At 42.6% G+C, this 19,217-nt stretch overlaps 2 protein-coding genes across 5 annotated transcripts; one reads left to right on the forward strand and one right to left on the reverse strand.

The window, feature by feature from the left end:
• The first annotated feature begins 92 nt into the window (after nucleotides 1-92).
• On the forward strand, nucleotides 93-6,221 carry LOC132454415 (RNA exonuclease 5-like). 3 transcript variants are annotated; one of them, XM_060047755.1, is made up of 19 exons: nucleotides 93-258; nucleotides 544-798; nucleotides 938-1,064; nucleotides 1,341-1,461; nucleotides 1,570-1,677; nucleotides 1,770-1,858; nucleotides 1,942-2,057; nucleotides 2,146-2,284; nucleotides 2,430-2,524; nucleotides 2,634-2,736; nucleotides 2,850-2,935; nucleotides 3,100-3,208; nucleotides 3,476-3,592; nucleotides 3,708-3,845; nucleotides 4,278-4,370; nucleotides 4,465-4,888; nucleotides 4,988-5,181; nucleotides 5,477-5,586; nucleotides 6,033-6,221. In XM_060047755.1, the coding sequence occupies exons 2-19, from the start codon at nucleotides 563-565 to the stop codon at nucleotides 6,088-6,090; spliced, it is 2,463 nt and encodes an 820-aa protein (XP_059903738.1). In that variant the 5' UTR covers nucleotides 93-258; nucleotides 544-562; the 3' UTR covers nucleotides 6,091-6,221. The 3 variants fall into 3 exon arrangements, with proteins under 3 accessions (XP_059903738.1, XP_059903739.1, XP_059903740.1); XM_060047756.1 differs by having other exon boundaries at nucleotides 249-364; nucleotides 526-798; XM_060047757.1 differs by lacking the exons at nucleotides 93-258; nucleotides 544-798 and having other exon boundaries at nucleotides 1,570-1,670.
• Nucleotides 6,222-6,733: 512 nt separating this feature from the next.
• On the reverse strand, nucleotides 6,734-14,210 carry parn (poly(A)-specific ribonuclease (deadenylation nuclease)). 2 transcript variants are annotated; one of them, XM_060047764.1, is made up of 26 exons: nucleotides 14,070-14,210; nucleotides 13,767-13,844; nucleotides 13,597-13,676; nucleotides 13,405-13,472; nucleotides 12,947-13,028; nucleotides 12,773-12,833; nucleotides 12,354-12,519; nucleotides 12,154-12,216; nucleotides 12,027-12,065; nucleotides 11,898-11,940; nucleotides 11,718-11,798; nucleotides 11,562-11,618; nucleotides 11,349-11,426; nucleotides 11,185-11,228; nucleotides 11,061-11,103; nucleotides 10,870-10,945; nucleotides 10,660-10,770; nucleotides 10,468-10,537; nucleotides 10,315-10,370; nucleotides 10,110-10,196; nucleotides 9,940-10,014; nucleotides 9,651-9,822; nucleotides 8,801-8,928; nucleotides 7,910-7,952; nucleotides 7,622-7,776; nucleotides 6,734-7,534 (listed from the first exon to the last, which is right to left on the reverse strand). In XM_060047764.1, the coding sequence occupies exons 1-26, from the start codon at nucleotides 14,086-14,088 to the stop codon at nucleotides 7,488-7,490; spliced, it is 2,022 nt and encodes a 673-aa protein (XP_059903747.1). In that variant the 5' UTR covers nucleotides 14,089-14,210; the 3' UTR covers nucleotides 6,734-7,487. The 2 variants fall into 2 exon arrangements, with proteins under 2 accessions (XP_059903747.1, XP_059903746.1); XM_060047763.1 differs by having other exon boundaries at nucleotides 7,910-7,976.
• Between the last annotated feature and the right edge of the window lie 5,007 nt (nucleotides 14,211-19,217).

The following is a 19,217-nucleotide window of genomic DNA, read 5'->3' on the forward strand; positions in this document are numbered from 1 at the left end:
TAAAGTGTAATTACAGTGTGTGTTTACATTTGTAAAGTTTTAATTTGAAAATAATCACCGGAAGTACATTGCATACAGTCTGGTTTGTTGACATCGCCGGCGTTCAAGGAAACCCGTGAAATTTTCGGGTGGTTTTAGTTTAGGTTATTCTAACTGCTTTATGTTGGGCTAAATTGCATCATGTCTATATCATAGCCATAGCATCCGTTGTTAACACATAGCAAATTTTGGATACATTAATTTAGCCACGGCCCTTGGGTAAATCTTTACAAACTTATAACGCTATTCACCTCTTCCCTTCAGCAATCTAGTTTGGAAGCATGTTGTCCACATGGCACTATACTTTGGATGGTTGCTTTGTTGGGTGGTCACAGTAATAAAGTGCTACAACTTGTTACTATAAGAAGTAATCATTAAGTGCATTAGAAATAGTTAACATTCAACAATTTATTACGAAAGTAGTCTTGATGTAGCAACTACCTGAACCAGCAGTATTTAATCCATTGTTTGGTTTTTCCAACTGAGATTTCGTCTTTCTTCCAGTCGATGATTCATCTTGAAAATGATCCCGCCGACACTGTCCTGCTCGTCCAGGAAAAGAAAAGAAAACACATCAACGAAACCACAAGAAAGTAAAAAAATGAAAAGGAAAATGACAGACGCCGATCGTGTTGTTCATCACATCCCGAGGATCTCTGTGCCATTCGCTCACCTGCAGCAACAGGTGACATTGGATATGCTAACAGAACTGCTGCACTTCGCTGCTCTGGGGAAAATCAACGGTGCCAAACAACCTAGGTAAACAGCCGGAAGTCATTTCTACATAATCTTTAATCAGTTCAGGAATGAGGAAAAGAAGAACAGTTCCACAACATTTTGTTTGTCCAGATACCCATGTATTAAATGCACTTCTCTTGGGTATAATTCTCTTTTACAGTTGGTGCCATCTCCATCACCAGAAGAACATACAAGGGGTGAACATTGTTGTCCTCAATGGCCTTTCCCAGTGTCTTTTTTACCAACACTTCTTGACTCTGCAACATCTCAGAACCAACTACAACACAGTACGCATCACACATCCAAATATAATCTTGCCATGTTACCTTTGTATCATTGTATGATTGGCTGTGTACCATGTGTTGGCATTACACACCAACCCATTCAATGCATAGAAAGGTGTTTGCATCGATTTGTCTTCTAGCAAGTTTCCACTCTTGGGTCTTATCGATGTCAAGCTTTTCTAGCAACACCAGATTAGATTTGGGGCCAATCCCACCTCCCCCAAAACAAGTATTGATTTCTCTGAGTTTAATCTCTTGAACATCTATTACTTTTTTTAGAGGCTCACTTTCACTCCATCGGCTACTGACTTACCATCTGGAATCTTCAGCAGTAAAGTGTCTGAATCTGTGAGTTCATGCTTTGCTCAAAGGGACCAGGAAAGCAATCAGCTCAGAGATGGTAGGTTTTCCAATACATTTAGGACCTATTCATCGTAACTCCCAACTCGATGCTCTCTATGCAGTCATTTTTTTCTCAATATATATGTGAATGATTTCTTTTCGACAGTGATGAGACTGCATCCGATAATCAGGAAGTTTGGAACAGAGGTGAAGGGGCTCACAGCATACACTCTCCCACAGGAAGAGATGATCAAAAAACACTTCCCTGTGAAAGGTAGCTCTTAAATACTGCTTCCTTTTCACTCTGCTTTCGTTCTTTTTTACCGCCTCTGCTCAGTTCATGCATGTGTTGTATGTTTTTCACAGGCATGCCGGGCTTTGAGGACTTTGTGTCTACAGAGAGTGATGACTGTGTAACAGACAGAAGTCCTCTCTATGGAGTGGACTGTGAGATGGTAAGACTCACTTAAGGCCTCAAAACAAATGACTGATATAAATCCACAGTGCCCAAACAGATTGTAACTTCGATGGATTTCAGTGTTTAACTGAACAGGGGTACGAGTTGGCCCGCGTCTCTCTGGTGGATAGCAGTGGCAAATGTTTGCTGGACGACCTGGTGCGACCTCCAAACCGTATCCTCGACTATCTCACGAGGTTTAAATCAGCACATCCACACCAAAGTTATAAAACAGTGTTCTATATTCTGCACTGGAGGCAATCTGATGGCTATGTTGACTGATAGGTTTTCCGGAATTACCGCGGCCATGTTGCAGCCAGTCACCACCATCGTCAAGGATGTTCAAGTAAAGCTTCTGAGGCTGTTGCCCAGGGATGCAGTCCTGGTCGGACATTCACTGGAAAATGACCTCAGGGCTCTTAAAGTTAGTTACTGGCTTGAAAATGAATGTAATTAATTAAATATTAATCGAATAAACTGATTTTGATCTTTAACAAACAAACAATGGGAACTCTGGGCCTATTCATGATCTGTGTGACGTTGTATAATGAGGTTCTTCTCTCACACAGTTGATTCATCCCCATGTGATCGACACCGCACTGCTTTACAAGAAAGAATTTGGACAGCGGTTTAAACTCAAGGTCCTAGCTGAGGCTGTTCTAGGGTAAGTGATTCTTGCTATGTTTGTGTGTGCTTGTGGCTATGTATGTTTGGGTTGATGCATGTGTTGGTTCATCAATGATGTGATTTGTTCAATGACTCATTGGCTTTAGGAAGCAAATCCAAACCGAAGAGCAGAATGGTCATGACCCTATGGAGGATGCTTCTGCTGCTCTGGAGTTGGCCCAGTATTTTATTAAGGCAGGACCTCGAAAGGTAATATCTCCCTGTCTTCACTATATTTATTTTAACCCCCCCACTCAAACAACCCTTTATAATGCCTTTATGAAGCCAGACTGGTTGATATTTACCTGATGGTTCATGCTCAGGTTGTAGAGTGCCATATCGATGAGTTATGGGGAGAGAGTCTCACTGTATCTACGCCCACTGATGTTCAACCTGCCCCGAGTAGCAGGTAAAACCAATGCACCATCGCCACTTTCATCTACACAAAGATAAATATAAGAGGAATACCCTTTGATTTCTGAAAACAAAATCGTTTAACTTTCTGTTTTATATGCTTTCTCTTTTAAATTTCGGAAATTGTAATCAATAACGTGTGATCAAAAATGTCTTTAGGTTTGCTGATGTGCTCCAAAAGTCTGGACAGACGGTGACCTTCATTGGAAAACGCGCTGACATCACCATTAATCCATCCAATCAGCAGTGGCACAGCTCAGACAAGGAGGTGAAAATGAAGATGTGTTTGGCTTTAGGAATAGTGCTGACGAGCAACACCGTGCTTTGACTTGTAGACACTGGAGCATGTTAATGCTTTAGACACCCCAAAGCTCATATACATTCACAACCTCTCCACCTAACATTCACTATCACTAATAGCTGGTCTAATAAAAGAGATTAAGATTATGATGAAAATCTGACATAATATATCCGACATCATAGATTAGTACTCTTAACATCTCTACTCATAACATCCCTTACCCTCTGAACTCAGGTGCTGGCCTCCTTCAGAAGACAGACGTCATGGCTATTGTTCTCATTGGTGCAGTTCTCTTCAGTCTCAGAACACATGAAGAACTCCGGCCTACAACAGGAACACCACCACCAAAGAGTGAGCCACTCATGCGTCATTGTACATAAAGTATTATTTTTCTCTCTTTTGCTGCTGTGTTAATTAACGTATATATTGATGTGTGTGGTTGTGTGTGTGTGCGTGTACATTGCAGTTACGTGCACATCTGAGGCAAATGTGTGTGGTGTTTGCGGGGCCGTTCCCATCCGGGTTCGGGGAGAGGGAAGTGAAGAGGCTGTTTCGCTGCTGTGGAGCTGTGAAGTGCATCAGAATGCTACCTACCTCGCACAGGGTAAACCACCGCTGGTCCCAGGGACACCCCATCTCTCAGTCCAGTGACGGGTCGTAGTGACACAGAGACTGTTAGGAAGCAGTCGACAGAATCCTTGCAAATGTTTTTTAATTCCTAATCATCGTTAAAAGAAATGATCAAATATAACATGTGATAATTAGTTAGGAAGTTATCTCCATGCCCCACTTGATGGTCTTGTCATTTCTATTAACTATGGTGTTGGGCCCCCAGAGAAAAAGTATTTGGTTTGACACAATAACCCCTACCTGTTCTTTAATGAGCTGTATCTGCATTTGCAGGTCCCAATTAAATCGTCTGCTAAATGGCTAAATACTAGGCATAGAATATTGATGTGGTCATGGACCGAACTAGTTGAGGTACTTTCTGGACTCTAATGAGCTAAGCTGTCACTCATCACCGGCTCCTCCCCAGATGCATGCAGAGATTGAGTTTAGGCTTCTGGAGGGGGCTGTGCTGGCAGTCCAAACACTAAGTGGACACATTGTGCATGGACAGCACATTCGGGTAGGCAGCACCCTCTGATTACTCTGCTCACTATAAATCTGTTATTTATAAGATGCATATTAATGTGTTTGTGTGTGTAATCGCCTACATCTAGGTCCAGAGGCCGGTCAATGAGTCCACATTGGATCTTGATTTAACCCTTGATGCCCTGAAGGAGGACCCCCTCAACGTGAACCATGTCCACGTTATGAGGCTCAAACCTATCGTGAACCCCTCCCACATACTGCCTCACACGAATGGACACATGCCAGTACCAAATGCTCCAGGTTCACATTGGACGGATAACGACACGAAACCAGGCGAAAATGGGACCACGACGATAGATGCTTACAATTCAACGGTGGCTGCTTCCATCAATGAGACTCTAATGAACGGTTACAATCAGCTTCCTCAAGGTCCTCCTGCCTGTGCACTGTCTGAGAATGAGCTCAACGAGGTATTTGGCCACTTCGGTGTGGTCAAGAAAATCCTGCGGCCCAGCAAACCCAATGGAAGACGAGCAAGACATGCGAGTATAAGTAAGCAAACACATTTCACTGTCCCCCCACTTTTTTGCATCATCTGTCGAGATAAATCTGTGTTTCTGTTTCTTACTAGTTAGTTTGGGTATGTGACAGAGTTTCAGAGTCCAGAGTGTGCAGCAGCAGCCCTGGGTTCTTCTGAGGAGCTCAGGGACCAGAGGTACCTCGTCTGTCCCTCTCTTACCCCGGGTCACCTGCGGTCATGGGCCCAAGAGACCACAACAGAGATGGAGGAGGTGGCCGTCGAGGGGAGGTTTAGCAACAACACCATTACGGAGAACAACCCATTGGTGAGTCGATTATTTGAGATGAATTACGTTGGGGCCAAGCTATTCAAAGTCAAAGTTAACTTGCATGTTGGGTGAAATTTCAGAATGTGGCTGGTATTGAGTTAATATGCATTTCCACTACCTGCTTATTGATTAGTGGTGGTTGCAGTTGCTGAAGTGTTGGGTGGTATTGCAGTGTTTGTGTTTACTTGTTGGATTGGGCATAACAAAATGACGAAATACAACAGGTTTAAGTTAACTGGGAGACAATAGACCTGTCAACTCAAATCTCAAATTGACAATGTTTTTATTTTAGGATGGAAAAATGGAGGGCGTGATGAAGAAGTTGGATGATCGCCTGAGAAAACTTTTTAAATCCCTCCCAGACCGCACCTTGTCTGTTGTAGTTCTTCCTGGACAATCTAGGTGAATACCATGTAGATTATGAACAAAAGACTGCATTTTGTTATTTGTAGACAAAAGTTCTAAAATCACACCATCCATTTGAAATTCCTCATACTACTGCCTTCTGTGTGTATGTACCTATGGTTAAAAGGAAAATTTCAGGATTTGTTTTCAACCTTCACCCTAGTTTTCGATCATTTTGGGTCCAAGGGACTAATGCGGACAACAATTTGAGTTTGGTCCAGGATTGACCGTGAACACTGCAGCTGACTCATGAAAACGGCTGCAATGTAATCCTTTAGGGGATATTACCCATTGTATGTCCTCAAAGTGATTGGGACAGGATAGGCACCAAGACCCAAAATGATCATAAATATGGTCCAGGTTGAACATTTAAGCTACACAACTTGAAAAATATTCCTTAAAGTATGATCTGAATATTAACCATCTCTCCATCTGATGTCTAGCCTCAATGGCCATTATCCTGGTCTGTGCTTCCTGGAGGTCAAGAATGTCTCCTTGTGAGTGGGCTAGGACAGCCATCTGCACCACCTTCCTGACAAGAATCTAGTCAACGAGTGGCCTGAATAACCGCAATACAAAATGTACACTGTGTGATGTTTCCTTTAAATTATGCAAATAAACATTTTAAAAAGGCTAGTCTTGGTTTTTCCCCAAGTTAGCCATAAGGACAAAAATAAGGATGTCCTTCATTGTTCGTGTCAATGGGTAGTTTGTACTGCCTCCTGTGGGGAAAGATCTTCCTCCATGAGTTTTAGTACAAAGACATGAACCTTGAAAGATGGTGTAGAATATTATGCAATTATATTTCCAAGTCAACTTAGTTATCCTCATCTTTGACTAAAGTGATCAATTTAAATATGACAACCCAAGGTTGTTTTACTTAACTTTTCATCTCAATGCATTTCTTGTATGTGACCAATAAAGCTCTTGAAGTGAAGATGTTACTGACGGGATAAAGCAACATGATGCATGTATTGCTGTATATCAAATTAGAAATGGTCAAGAAAACACCCATACTAGATCCAAGTTAGATTTTGATACCTAAGAAATAAAGTTTTGACTTTCAGTTGGATACCAGCGTGCTTTGACAATTGTTTTTCACAAATAAAAGATAATTTTTTGCAAATAATAGAATGAACATCTGTACTAAGAAACATTCTTTAATTTTTCCTTTAAGGAAATATTTTTTTTAAATTTCCTTATACAAAATGTACACGTATTCTTAACGTTTACACATTGCGCAGTAGAACAAACAGGGAGTTTACAAAAACACAAAACAAATAAATTCATAGTAACACATTTCCATACAAGGCTCCTCCTTCAAAGGGTCAAATTATATACCACCAATATAAATACAGGATCATGGAGAAGCTTATAGATTCAATAAAACTGGAAAAGTCGACAGTAACTATCCAATCTTTAAAATTAAAAAAAAAAGGACTTGATTGTTTTGTTTTTTAAAACACTAAACTATAGGGTCAAGTCAAGTGATGCTTCCAGCACAATTCTTTCTAGACGCACAGGTAGCCACACACAAAACACAAGACTAAATGAGCGGACCAGCTGGTTAAAATTGGCGAATAGTGAATAGTGACATCGTCCTGCATGTACGTGCCCGTAAAACTTTTACAGAACAGTAAAGAATTGAAGATTTGCCCAGTCTTACATTACAAGATGCCTGCTGCGATTATGGCTTTTGCATTACCTTCAGTAATACAGTCAAACGTGTTGGCCGGTACCAATGGTAACTGTTGAGGAAATGATCACAGTCAGGAGGAGGAGTTGACCGAATGCTAGTCATGATCCGCATCATTAAGTGCCATGAGATCCAGTAAGCAAAGGTTTGAAGCGAAACAGATTCTTCCTGAGGGGGGGGGGGGGGGCCCTCCCACCACTTACTACCAGACCGCAGGGACATCAAACAGGGATGCAGTAGATTCAGAACCTACATGAGAAAGATCTATTCAATATAAAAGGGGTGGTGATCAAAATTATTTGCATTTCTGTCACTTTACAAGATGGGCGTACAAACCTTCATTCTTCCTCTTCTTGTTGTTCTTACGAGCCTTCTTGCCTTGATTGGTCACAGGGTTTTGCCAGGTGTTTTCAGCCTCATTAGCTGGAACTGGGCCTTCGGCACTTTGCTCTTCATGGATCGGACTCAAATCGGAAGACTCTGAAGTACACCTGCACGAACACCAGAGGACGGACAGTTAAGGAAAAACAAGCCCACAGCAGAAAATGGTTATGGTAATGTGAAGCTAAACCGATAAACACGGGATGGGATATACATGCGCAGCTTCAGCAGCAATAGACTTACGGAGTCTTAAGCCAGCCTTCGGACGTCCTGCTGTCGACCACTCCTGCGTACGATTGAGAGTATAGCTCTATAAGGACAGCGTTGACAATGTTACAACCGACCCCCACCCGTCATTCAAGAGCTTACAGACAATTCATCTATGGATCAAGCAGTCCTGTTACAGCAAAACTTCTAGGGCAGATGGCACATATTGGGGCTGGAAACCAGAAACTAAGGGGTGGCATTACCGCTCGTTTACACCCCCCAATCAGGAAAGTAAGTGTATTTCTACAGTGGCTGCCTGGTCTACACAGTGTTGATTCAAACCATTTAAAATAAATGCCTACCAAGTCGTTTATTACTACAAGATGGCGTCGACGGGTGAACTACTGATGGTATGGCGTGTATAAAATGTAATTTTTAATAAACAATCTGTACACTTACAAAGTTATCAATGCCTCGTTTTATATTTTAAGACCCTTATTATACTACCAAAGTAGTGTCTGGCTACTTCTAGCCTTTTAAATGGTTTAAAATAGCGATCTAGTTTTCACCATAACACATGCCCCCATCGTTCCAAGTTTAGTGTCTTGGTAGAATCGGCTAAAAACAGCCAACTTAAGAATGCGTCTACAAGTGCTTTTTTGCTCCCAAACGAACATCCCAACTCGTTATCATATTAAAACATACCCCAGATCCGTTTTACGCCGGATTTCCCCTTTAACAGCCAATTAGATAATTTCAAATCCCCGCTTCCAGCCACATAAATCAAGCAAAAGAGTGAAACGCCACGTCTTCCATCAGATTATTAATCTTAAATCTGATGTGTGAGATTAGTAGTCAACAGATAGTGCTACATGATTCAGCATGCAGAATCCGTTTCTTAGGTCGAGTATAAAAAGGGAGGCACACCATCAGTCTTCAGCTTCTTGTTCCCCATGCCATCTGGATGGCTGCTTTGATTCCAGCCGTCGGTGGCCTGAGCTTCTCCAGCCCCTTGGTCTGCTTGATTGGGACTGATGCTGCGCTTACCCAAAGTCCTTCAGAAAAAAATAAATGATGCATACATATAATACATACACGTTTGTGTGGCTCATAGTAATGCTCTGCACATGTTGCTAGACCTTCAGTAGACAGCAGGTCTGTCCCAGACAGAAATCCGCTGACTAAAAGCCTTTAGTTGACAGCATTAGCCTCGTTTACATGGCACATCTGATCCGCATAGATTTCTATGCGGAATATATCTGTTCCTAAAATGTGATCCGAATGCACCGTTTACATGGCAGTAACAAAAGTGTCCGTTATGTCTCTCGCGCACACCGGACACATCTCTGGACCGGCGGCGACATAATGGACGTCTTATCACTATTTGGCATTGTGAATTTGATTTTAATGAAAGCACAGCAGGAGAGAGCTTTTCTCTGCCTGCTCCTTCAATTAAGAAGGAGGAGGACAGCACAGCTACGTCGATTTCTCGTCCGATCTTTATATTTACCCCCACCTCCAAGAGGACATTTGTCTCCTCGAAGGTCCAATTGAGAACTACTGCAGTTGCCATCTCTCTAAGTTAAGAAGTATTTTAACGTTCAGCCTGCAAAAGTACTAGTAGTAGCCTACTAATTTACAGTTATCATTCGGAATTGTATTCCGAATGAGGCATATATATATATATATGATAATTATGCGGATCAGATGTGTCCATGTAAACGCGGCTAGGGTATAGATGTAAAGTACGGGGCCCATTGGAGCTCCGGGTCGGTACCCTTTATAGCCGTAGGCCGTAGTTCCAGCTGTAGTGGGGGACTTGACCCAGCCCTCCTCCCCCCAGGACTGGTCAGGCTGGCTGTTGACATCCTTGTCCTGCCGCCGGCCCTTCATGTACTCTGCGTACGTTTGGATTCGGTAGCTCTCTGCATAGCGACTGGTGTTCATTGCTACAGAAACAAAAACAGATTTTAAAAAGTCACCTGCAGTAACATTTTTAGCATTGAATAATGGGGAGTTTGTAATAATGTGGTATAATTTCATTTTAAGTATGGTGGGATCCTCACCTATCTGAACCTGGTCCGTCTGACTGAGAGAGACGAAAGCTGAGGTGTCGTCTATCCAGGACACCTGGATATTACCTGGGGGGGGGGGGGCGGGGGAAAAGATTTAAGTATGGGGTCCATGGGACGGATGAGGCTTGCATGGCATAGATATGAGCAAGGGTGTGTTTTACCGAAGGCACTGAAGAGCTGGTAGAGGTCGCTGGTTTTCCATTCTTTAGGGAAGGTGACGTACAGAACATTGTCCCGCTTGGGTCGCACTGAGGAAGAAAATAAATTCATGATGCAAAAGTAGCAGAGAAAAATGATAATAGATTGAACTTAAAACCTAAACAATTATATGCCGAAATTATTCAGAACAGAAAATGGTTCACTTACAGTCAGGGCCGGTCATGTTGAGGTAGGGAATATCAATGATCCTCATCAAGAAAAGCCTGAGTGGAAAAGGAAACGAAAATTATATATTAATTAGGTTTTCGAAAATTTCAATAAGAAAAAGTAACGACTCAGGAAAAAAGAAAGAAAGCATACTTGTTGAAAAAGGGCTCCATTAGTTTCGAGCGAGGAGAGATGTGGGCTTTGGGAGGGGTCAAAAATGAACCTAATGAGAAAGTGGAAAAGGAGACAACACTTCAAACCTAGCAGTCGAAAACTATTTCTGCAATGATTTTCATTGCAGAAATCGCATTTGCACCGAGGCAGAGAGGTGGAAATGCGTTTTACCCAGGTAATTTGCCATGGAGATGAAACACAGGCCAGTGATGTAGGCATCGTAGCCGGCCTCATGGAGCTGCTCTTGGGCTGTGTCATATCGGGGGAAGCCTTCTGCAGTCTCTGGCAGGAGAACAGTGGGCAGACAAAGTGTGCGTGTCAAAGAGGATGGGACTTAAGCCATGCGGGATGCGTGAAATCCATACGAGCATATCTTCTCACCAACTTTAGGAGATTTGAAGGGGGCCACCTTGAGGCGCTTCTCCAGCTCTGCCAGAGAGGTGATGGGAATCAAGTCCTAGAAAAGGGCATTCGGCAGAATGTCACCAACACTAACAAGTAAGTCAGATACGTTAAACCTCCCGTCTAGGAATATTTAGTGAGGAATGCTTGTGGGCAATGGCGTTTGTTACCTTAAAAGGTTGTGTGGAAGACATCAGTTTAGTGTCCAGGAGTCTAAAAACGTAATATATATTTTTTTTATTGAAACCAAGTGGCAAAAGAAAATCTGTATTTTAAAATTCTTATAAAGCTCACCTTGGGAACACACACATGGATACTTCTTTGAAGTCTTGGAGGTCCTAGACAGAACAAAGTGTAAACAAATTCAATGAAACTTTTTTTTATAAAAGACATGAACCACACACACACAGCCTCAGTCAATGGTGCTAGTGCATTATGCATTGCGTATCCAATATTACCTGTGGCAGTGGGCAGTAGAACTGGTGGATTGTGTGCATGACATCCAGAAGCATGTTGTGTCCGACCACAAGCTTACCCTGACAGTGACACAAAGCCAAGATGTGAACGGCATCAAGAACACCCAAGTTCACAACAGCAAACGTTCAATGGATTTCAGATTAGGAAATCTTTAAGAAAAGCAAACTTTTAATTAAATAATAAAAGACACTTACAGATTTAGAGATGGCATGGATGACCCTTGAGAAGCCAACTGCATCATTTAGCTCCTCCTATGAGAAGATGAATGCATGGGGGGAAACACAATTTATTAACGGTCCCAGTTTGAGTCAGAAATCTAACGACGTCCGTACTCAAAAGACTAAATCTACCTGCTCCTTCTCTAGTTTTTGCTGCTCCCTCCTCTTTCGCTCATCGTCGTCCACTTTGCTGATCTGAATGTAGCGCTCTTTCTGCAAACACACGAGGCACAGAACATCCACGCTTGTTCTCCTGGGCTTAAAGTTGCATTAGATAACGTGGTCTAAGGCTGAAGTGAGACAAACTCTTACCTTTTCCGTCTCTATGGTCTCCACATGAAGACCCTTAGGGTACCTAAAAGAGCAGGAGAATGCATTAGCCATTAGCCAGAGCCCATCAACACTACTGCAACAGCAGAGAACAAATGTAGCCAAACTCACTTCCAGTTAAGAGTCTGGTATATCAGCTTTCTCTGGAACCTACGGGTGAAGAACAGTGGAGAACGAGTCAGCTACAAATACAAAAAAAGTAGGGTACTTTTGTTGAGGCAACTAGCGGGTGGTTTACCCGGTACATGGCTCCAACTCCACCGTCTTCTCAGAGTTGGTGAAGAGGCCATCGACCTTCTCGCTGTAGAGGAGGACGAGACATGTTGCTTGATCAACAAGTTTAAGATGTTAACCAACGGCATACAATGAAACGTCTCCAGCCGGGAAACGCCGACTCCTTTCAAGACGTCTATGAATACGATCATCAGAGGAACGTACATGACACGGCTGATGAAGTCCTTGTGTTCTTCGGGTACGTGCGCGGGCCCTTTAGAGGACGGTGAGATGTAGGACGGTGTCGCGGCTCCGTTGGCCTGCTGGTGCCGTCTCTCCTCTGCCTGCTCCCTCACACGGGCTTCCTCTTCCTGATTTAGGTAGGGGATCCCTGAGACAAGAAAAATTAAAATCAGGAAGTGTTCTCCACAACTTCACTCAGGAAGTGAAGTCGTGGAGAACGAGGTGTTTAAAGTGCACGTTGGCGATTTAAATGTATGACTTTTCGAACAACTCCAAATAGGCCGTTCACGTGGCAGTCTTTTGAATTGTTAATTTTTAGCAAGAACCATTTTGAACATGGAGTATTGTAAGGTTAGTGTGGATGTTCAACAGAATGTAAATAAAGACTTTATTTCACTCACCATGGCGGAAGACCTTGTTAAAGTCAAACCCCTGGCTTGCTAGAAAGTCAATACTTGAACTCTGAAACAAAAACAGCATTTAACTTGACAAAAGTTTAGCCCAATAAATATACTTGTAGTCCTGTGATTAATGACCATAGCTCGAGGGACAGATTTAGCTGACCAAGGACTTACTTGACAGATGAATTTAATGTCGGGTGATGCTCTGTTGAAGGGTTTCGGGAATATATAAAAATTAAAACACTTGATGATGTACCTGCGGAGAGGGGGAAAATAGGATATGTTTAGATTGGTGAGCTTGTCCATTGTTATGATGGGTTTGGTAGCGTATCAGTACTTGGGCACATTTGTGTTTAATTTGAGCAACATACAATAATTTACATTTTTTGTTCATGCACACAAAATAACTGCCTGGTGGTTTATTGTTTTAAATGGGTAGTTAACTCAAATAATAAGTCTAATTTATATTACAGGGGGAAACTTGATGTATACACTTATTATGGTGCACTTATTCAAATACAACTTTGCAGTCGTTGATTTTACAAATATTATAAACAGAACATAATCCAAACAACATAAACACATTTTAGCATGTGTGCGCGTAGTCAGTCCTACAGTCTGCAACCACTCACTTGGACGCCTCCGTGTCATACTTGAACGTACACAGACCAAACTGGAACAATAGAAAGTCCATGGAATGCTAGAAGGAGAGGAAAATAAGAGATTAACGCAATGCCAAACACAACAACCCCCTCGTTTAAGTGGATGCTGGTAGCAATGACCTAGAGGAGGGAGAAAGTGAAGTACAACGAATTCGTGCAAACCTTTTTAAGCTTCGCGTATCGTTCCTCAGGTGTATCCATTCCATTGGTGAGTGCACTGACATTAGGCCCATCGCTTATACCTTTTGAAATATTACAGAATGCACAGCGATTAGGATTTGAGTTGCAGCAGTGCGTTTGAGAAATGGGGATTAAAATGTGCCCATAGTTACCTGAGAATTCACCATCGATAGCAAGGAAATCAGCCTCGTCTATCGCACTATACACGGCGCTTAAACAGTCTTTAAAATCTGCAAGAGAAGGGGCAAGTTGAGCAATGTGCAAGGCTACCAGGTGTGCATGCTTTCCAGCAGGCACGTTAGCGACACCGCTAGCAACAACGATGCACCAGCGTTTACATAGATCAATGGGGAGATTCTGACTACAGTGAAACTCAATTATCTTTATTACACCATATTCTTGCTACAAGTAAACAGCAAAGGAAGAAACTCCGTTATACAAATCCCGCTACTCACTTTTCCGTGTAACCTCCATCCCTGCAGAAATACCACTGACAGCTAACGATAGCTAGCCTGTTACAATTGGTTTTTTAACCCTTTTCCTAACACTTCCGGTGCTGCAGGCTGACGCATTTGACGTTGCACACAATAAAAGTAGTTATTAACCTCCATATTTTATATAAAATAATATTCGTTTTATGTTTGACTTTTAACGTCATCATATTTTAATTGGACAATATTTATGTTTAAAGTTGTCCCTTGAAAGAGGTTGCATATCTTCAGAAACATGTGACATAAATAAGAAAATGTGTGCGTGCGTGCGTGCGTGTGTGTGGGGGGGCTCTGTGCGTGCGTGGGCGTGTCTATGTCTAAGGTGACAGCAGCAGGTTTTATCTCATGTTTTTCATGCATTTATTTATTATTCCTACTTGTTCATTCTCCTCATATGAATAATCAATAGGTCACAAAAAACATCTAATTGGACCCTCATCTCAATATCTGCATTTGACTGCAAACCACCAGAAGCCTCTTTCAGTTGGATGGGATTTGCAGGCGATACACTTCCACCTCCTGCAAAAGGAAATACTTTTTCAGTCTCTTTTCAAGAGGTGCTCTGCAAGGTTGAGGTTGACTCCTAGAAAGCTGATTGAATCTGGGCCAAAGTCTGGCAGAGCAAAACTGACTTCTAACTAGAACATCAGATTAGTAAAAGTTAGATTTAATCATAATGGCTAATTAGCTATTTCAATCATTTACATATGTTCATTTACACTCATTAAATATGCAGACACCTCTGCCCAAAGCTACAACTAAGGCTAACAAAAAACGAATAATGGTGTAATGAATATGCTTCATATGAAATTCAGGAGTGCAGACAAAAGGGCTCTTCTTTTCCTTTGTATACCTAATTTCTCATCATATAGGTTAAAAAGTAATCAATAAAATATTTCTATTTTTTTGTCCAGTGAGGAAATTCATTCCCACCGACACAAGTAGGCCAGATCACATCGAACATTTATTAAACAAAGAAAGAAGATAACACAGCAGCACATAAACGCACAACAACATTATGATACATCAGGTCAGGGGTCACCAACACAGTGCCCGTGGGGACCAGGGTGCCCGCAAGGGCCATATGAAGCGCCCGCAGGTCTGTTCTAAAAATAGCACAACAAATTTTTGAACAACTCTCTCCCACGTCATTGTTGATAATTTTTGTGAGCAATCATTAACATGATCTGTGTCTTCACATAGATGAGTATCATTAATCATTAACAATTATATATAACTAAAGGCAAACTGAGCAAATTTGTCATTTCAGAAGAGTATATCAAACTGGGTGCCCTTCGTTTGACTCAGTGCCCATGAAGTAGCTCTCAGGTTCAAAAAGGTTGGTGACCCCTGCATCAGGTTGTGAGTTTGTAATGCGCAGTTATGGCAGAGGGCACATTGCTTTTCCCAGACCGCGCTTGCTAGCAGATTAGTGCCAAAAATCTGCGGATAAGCTGAGATGTCTCAAGGTTTTTTTGAAGTTGTTGCACAAACGAGCAAAACATATTTTAACAACCCTCTGCCTTAAAAAAAGAAATGGTAATAACGTGACAACAATAGCATGTCTAGAACAAAATACTACCACACGGGGGAGCCATATTCCACAACCTGGGGGACTTTAATAGCACTGTGTTTAAATTAGGCCCCTATATTGCTATGGATGACCCCTATCCAGCAGAAGCTGTAATAAGAGATAGAAAACATGTTGTGTGTTTGTGTGCAGGCGTGTGTGTGTGTGTGTGTGTCCGTGCATGTATGTATAGCCCGGTTTGCGGGCAGATGATTTGATTACATGTTCGGCCCCCAGACTCCTGCGTAATCACCCTCTTTTTACGGGTTAGAAAAGGAAAAAAGGAGGGAGGAGAGGGAACGAGGGAGCAGTATGATGAAGAAGTATGTGTAAGTAAGGGAAAAGCAATATAGAAGGTAACATGAAGGGCAGGACTAGATCAGGGAGACATATTGTAAATGGGGGTAGAAGACACATACCCATATCATGTGATGGATCCTTGTTCAGTAAACATTTTACTGTATGACATGAAAATATAGATGCATACATGTGCACATACAAAAACAAGGCACAGATAACTGTCGTGTCATTGGTCTCCTAACCATGTGTGAGATTAGCTGGTAACACATGCATACACATGTGAATGCTGCTTTTGATGTTCATGTGGCATATACACTTAAATTCATAGTTGGAATTATATGCAAATCTAATTGTGCGACTTATTTGTCTGAGTCTTCAACTTCTACTTAAAACTCTGACCGGAGCAGAATAATCCCCTTTCGCACGTACGCATGCACGCACGCACGCACACAGATGTAAACAGTTCTGTGGTGAATATAACTGATTTGCTTTCAGACCAAGGCAGAGAATTCATTACTAGGGTTTATCACTGCTTCATTGTAGAAGGTGGAGGGGAGGAACGGGAACACAGGCATGGTGACAGCGGCATGGATAAGAGGCTTTTGGGAAAGGAAACAGATAAGTAAGGACAAAAAAAATTAAATGATGGCAATTTGGGGAGCAGAGCTTTGCTGACTGCTCTCTCTCTCTCCCTATCGGCTCTGATTCATTGTTTGAATAAAAAAAATAGCCATGAGGGAGGGAGAGGCGTTTGACTCGGCATGAAAAGAGGAGTAGGCCCCGAATCGCCTCAGCAGCTGAAAGAAACGGAGGGGAATTGCCGAAGTCTTTCACTGGCGTGGTGCTCGCGGTTCTTCATTTGTAACCCGTTTGAAAAGCGCAAAAGAACCGTTCCTTTCTGGGGAGCTTGCGTCACGACGGCAGGGAGTCGTGCTTCTGTAGACCAATTTGTCATGTATTATCGGAGAGAAAAGTTCAGTCCTCCATCTCGTATCGCTGTCAGGCAGCAGTGTTTTCAGATCTGCTGTCTGTGTCGCCCAAAGATTATGCAGACCTAGAACGTTTTCAATTGTGAGTTTCTCTGGCTCCTATTTATAGTACATAGGATGCATATAGGCCTACTGTCAGTGTTAGGTAATTTAGCTAGTCAGACTTGACTGACCCCGTGGATAAATTATTTCCCACCAAACTGTAGGCCTACGTCATAAGGGGAAAACCAACCATACACTTTACAGACATCATCACACGATAAGAGACAGTAACTGCAGCCTACATTGCAAGGAGAACCAACAGTGCACCTTATCATCACACATCAACACCGGACAGTAACAAAGCGCAAAGTATAACAGCAGCACACAAATGTGACAGGAACAAACAAGCCTGTTTGCCAAAGCGAGCCCCTTCTTCATCTCAGGGTCCTGTACGGCTCTCTGGGCACAGGTGAGCTGATGATTGAGTGGACGTGCGATGTCCTGTGCTATATTTGTATTTGCAATGCGTGTGATGGCCTTACAAGCTCTGAGAGGCTGGCAGTGGGGAGACCGATTCACTTGGCAGCAGTGTTGGCCATGCGTGTTACGTCTGACTTGCCCGCTTTGTGCTGAGGTTAAAGGTACAGGTGGAGCTTAGGGGCAGGGTGATTGGGACAATACAGCAGAAGGAGGAGATGGAGGTTGACATAGAGGCGGTGTGTGGGTAAACTGTACTATAGGACCTGAAGGTCAGTATAAAGACAGGGAGCAAACATTATGCATAGCCCTAGCCTGGCTCCGCCCGCCTAGGTACTTCCCCTCAATTTTAATTTCCCTTCAGTACGTCTGGGTCTGTGGGTTTTCTCAGTCAGTGGGTTTTCTCCGTCCAAATTTTCTGCGTCCAATCAGCGAACAGAGGGAGTGGCTGAGAACAATGAGGTTAAAGTCAGCTCTCGTTGACGGGCATCTTCACACACGGTGTTTGGTTTGTTTACAGCCTGCGCGGCGCAACGTGATTCCCGGCCAAACGTTAGCGATAGGCAGATCCAATCGTTTTAAACTTCAACACACACCCGCCTTCAAGTGAGTTAACGTTTGTCAAGTAGGTCCAGACTCTCTGTGCAAATGAAAAGAAGTACGAGAGTCTGGTAGGACCAGGCTAGCATTTCCCAGACTGCTTATTGAAATGCAAAGGACTCTCATGACAATAGACTAGATTAGAAAACCGCTTGGTATATATTTGGAGCCGCTCCTCATTCCGGTAGCATTCCACTACAATTTAGTTATAATTGATAATCGTACTTTAGATTACTTTAATTAAAACAACTCTCTAATTGCAAAATCTCCAAGCTTTATTTGTATAAAAAAATACGAATTCATAAATGTAAACACAAATTTAGTCAATTACCATAAACTGGGCCTCAAAACTAAATCCCAACGTAGATTGCTGACTCAATAAATACCCTCTCACACACACACAAACACACACACACACACACACACACACACACACACACACACACACACACACACACACATGTACGCATGCACGCAGGCACTTACGCACATAAAAACCCATGCACACACACACACCCACACGCACACACACACACACACACACACACATACACTATTTGTACTACATGTTTTGCTTATTCTTGACATTTATTTTTTTAGATGATAAAAAATGCATTTGGGCTTTCCCTACCTCTACTTTTCATACATTAAATAATTCAGCCAATGGTAATCCCCTGTATGCCAACTGTGGGGAAGACTACTGCGGCACAGACAGATGGCTCCTCACCCACGGTGGGGCCCCTAGTCCACTTATCACCCACGGCAGGCTGCTACAAGTCTCACATGCCCAGAGTCCCACTAGCTTCCCTCAAAGGGAATAACCGTCTCGTGAAAAGAGGCATAGGTGCGCGAGCCGTGCTGCTGTCAGTTATCCAATTCCATTATTCCTTAATAATCTATTGCGGGAAGGACGACAGAGTTTATATCTCAACTAGCTCGGATCAGATGGCCTCTGCCTTCTAGTGAACTGAGCTAACCCCGGCATACGGACAAAGACAAAGATAAAGACCACACACTCACGCACAGACAGACACACACACACACACACACACACACACACACACACACACACACACACACACACACACACACACACACACACACACACACACAAACACATCACTTTTGCTAGGATTTGGTTGATTCTAGGAGGACATTAGCTTCAGCGTATTGTAGTCTTTGTGTGGTTTGCCA

The sequence above is a fragment of the Gadus macrocephalus genome, chromosome 3 (genome assembly GCF_031168955.1).
Source record: "Gadus macrocephalus chromosome 3, ASM3116895v1".
NCBI lineage: Eukaryota > Metazoa > Chordata > Actinopteri > Gadiformes > Gadidae > Gadus > Gadus macrocephalus.

What these genes read in the sequence shown, in the direction of transcription:
- LOC132454415 (XM_060047755.1), top strand. Translation starts at nt 563, where the DNA reads ATGATCCCGCCGACACTGTCCTGCTCGTCCAGGAAAAGAAAAGAAAAC. An exon ending in AAGCAATCAGCTCAGAGATG is followed by an intron (nt 1,462 to 1,569) that starts GTAGGTTTTCCA and finishes TCTTTTCGACAG; the next exon opens with TGATGAGACTGCATCCGATA. An exon ending in TTACGGAGAACAACCCATTG is followed by an intron (nt 5,182 to 5,476) that starts GTGAGTCGATTA and finishes TTTTTATTTTAG; the next exon opens with GATGGAAAAATGGAGGGCGT.
- parn (XM_060047763.1), bottom strand. An exon ending in TATGACACGGAGGCGTCCAA is followed by an intron (nt 13,029 to 13,404) that starts GTGAGTGGTTGC and finishes CCCTCTCCGCAG; the next exon opens with GTACATCATCAAGTGTTTTA. An exon ending in ATGGAGCCCTTTTTCAACAA is followed by an intron (nt 10,371 to 10,467) that starts GTATGCTTTCTT and finishes TTTTCCACTCAG; the next exon opens with GCTTTTCTTGATGAGGATCA.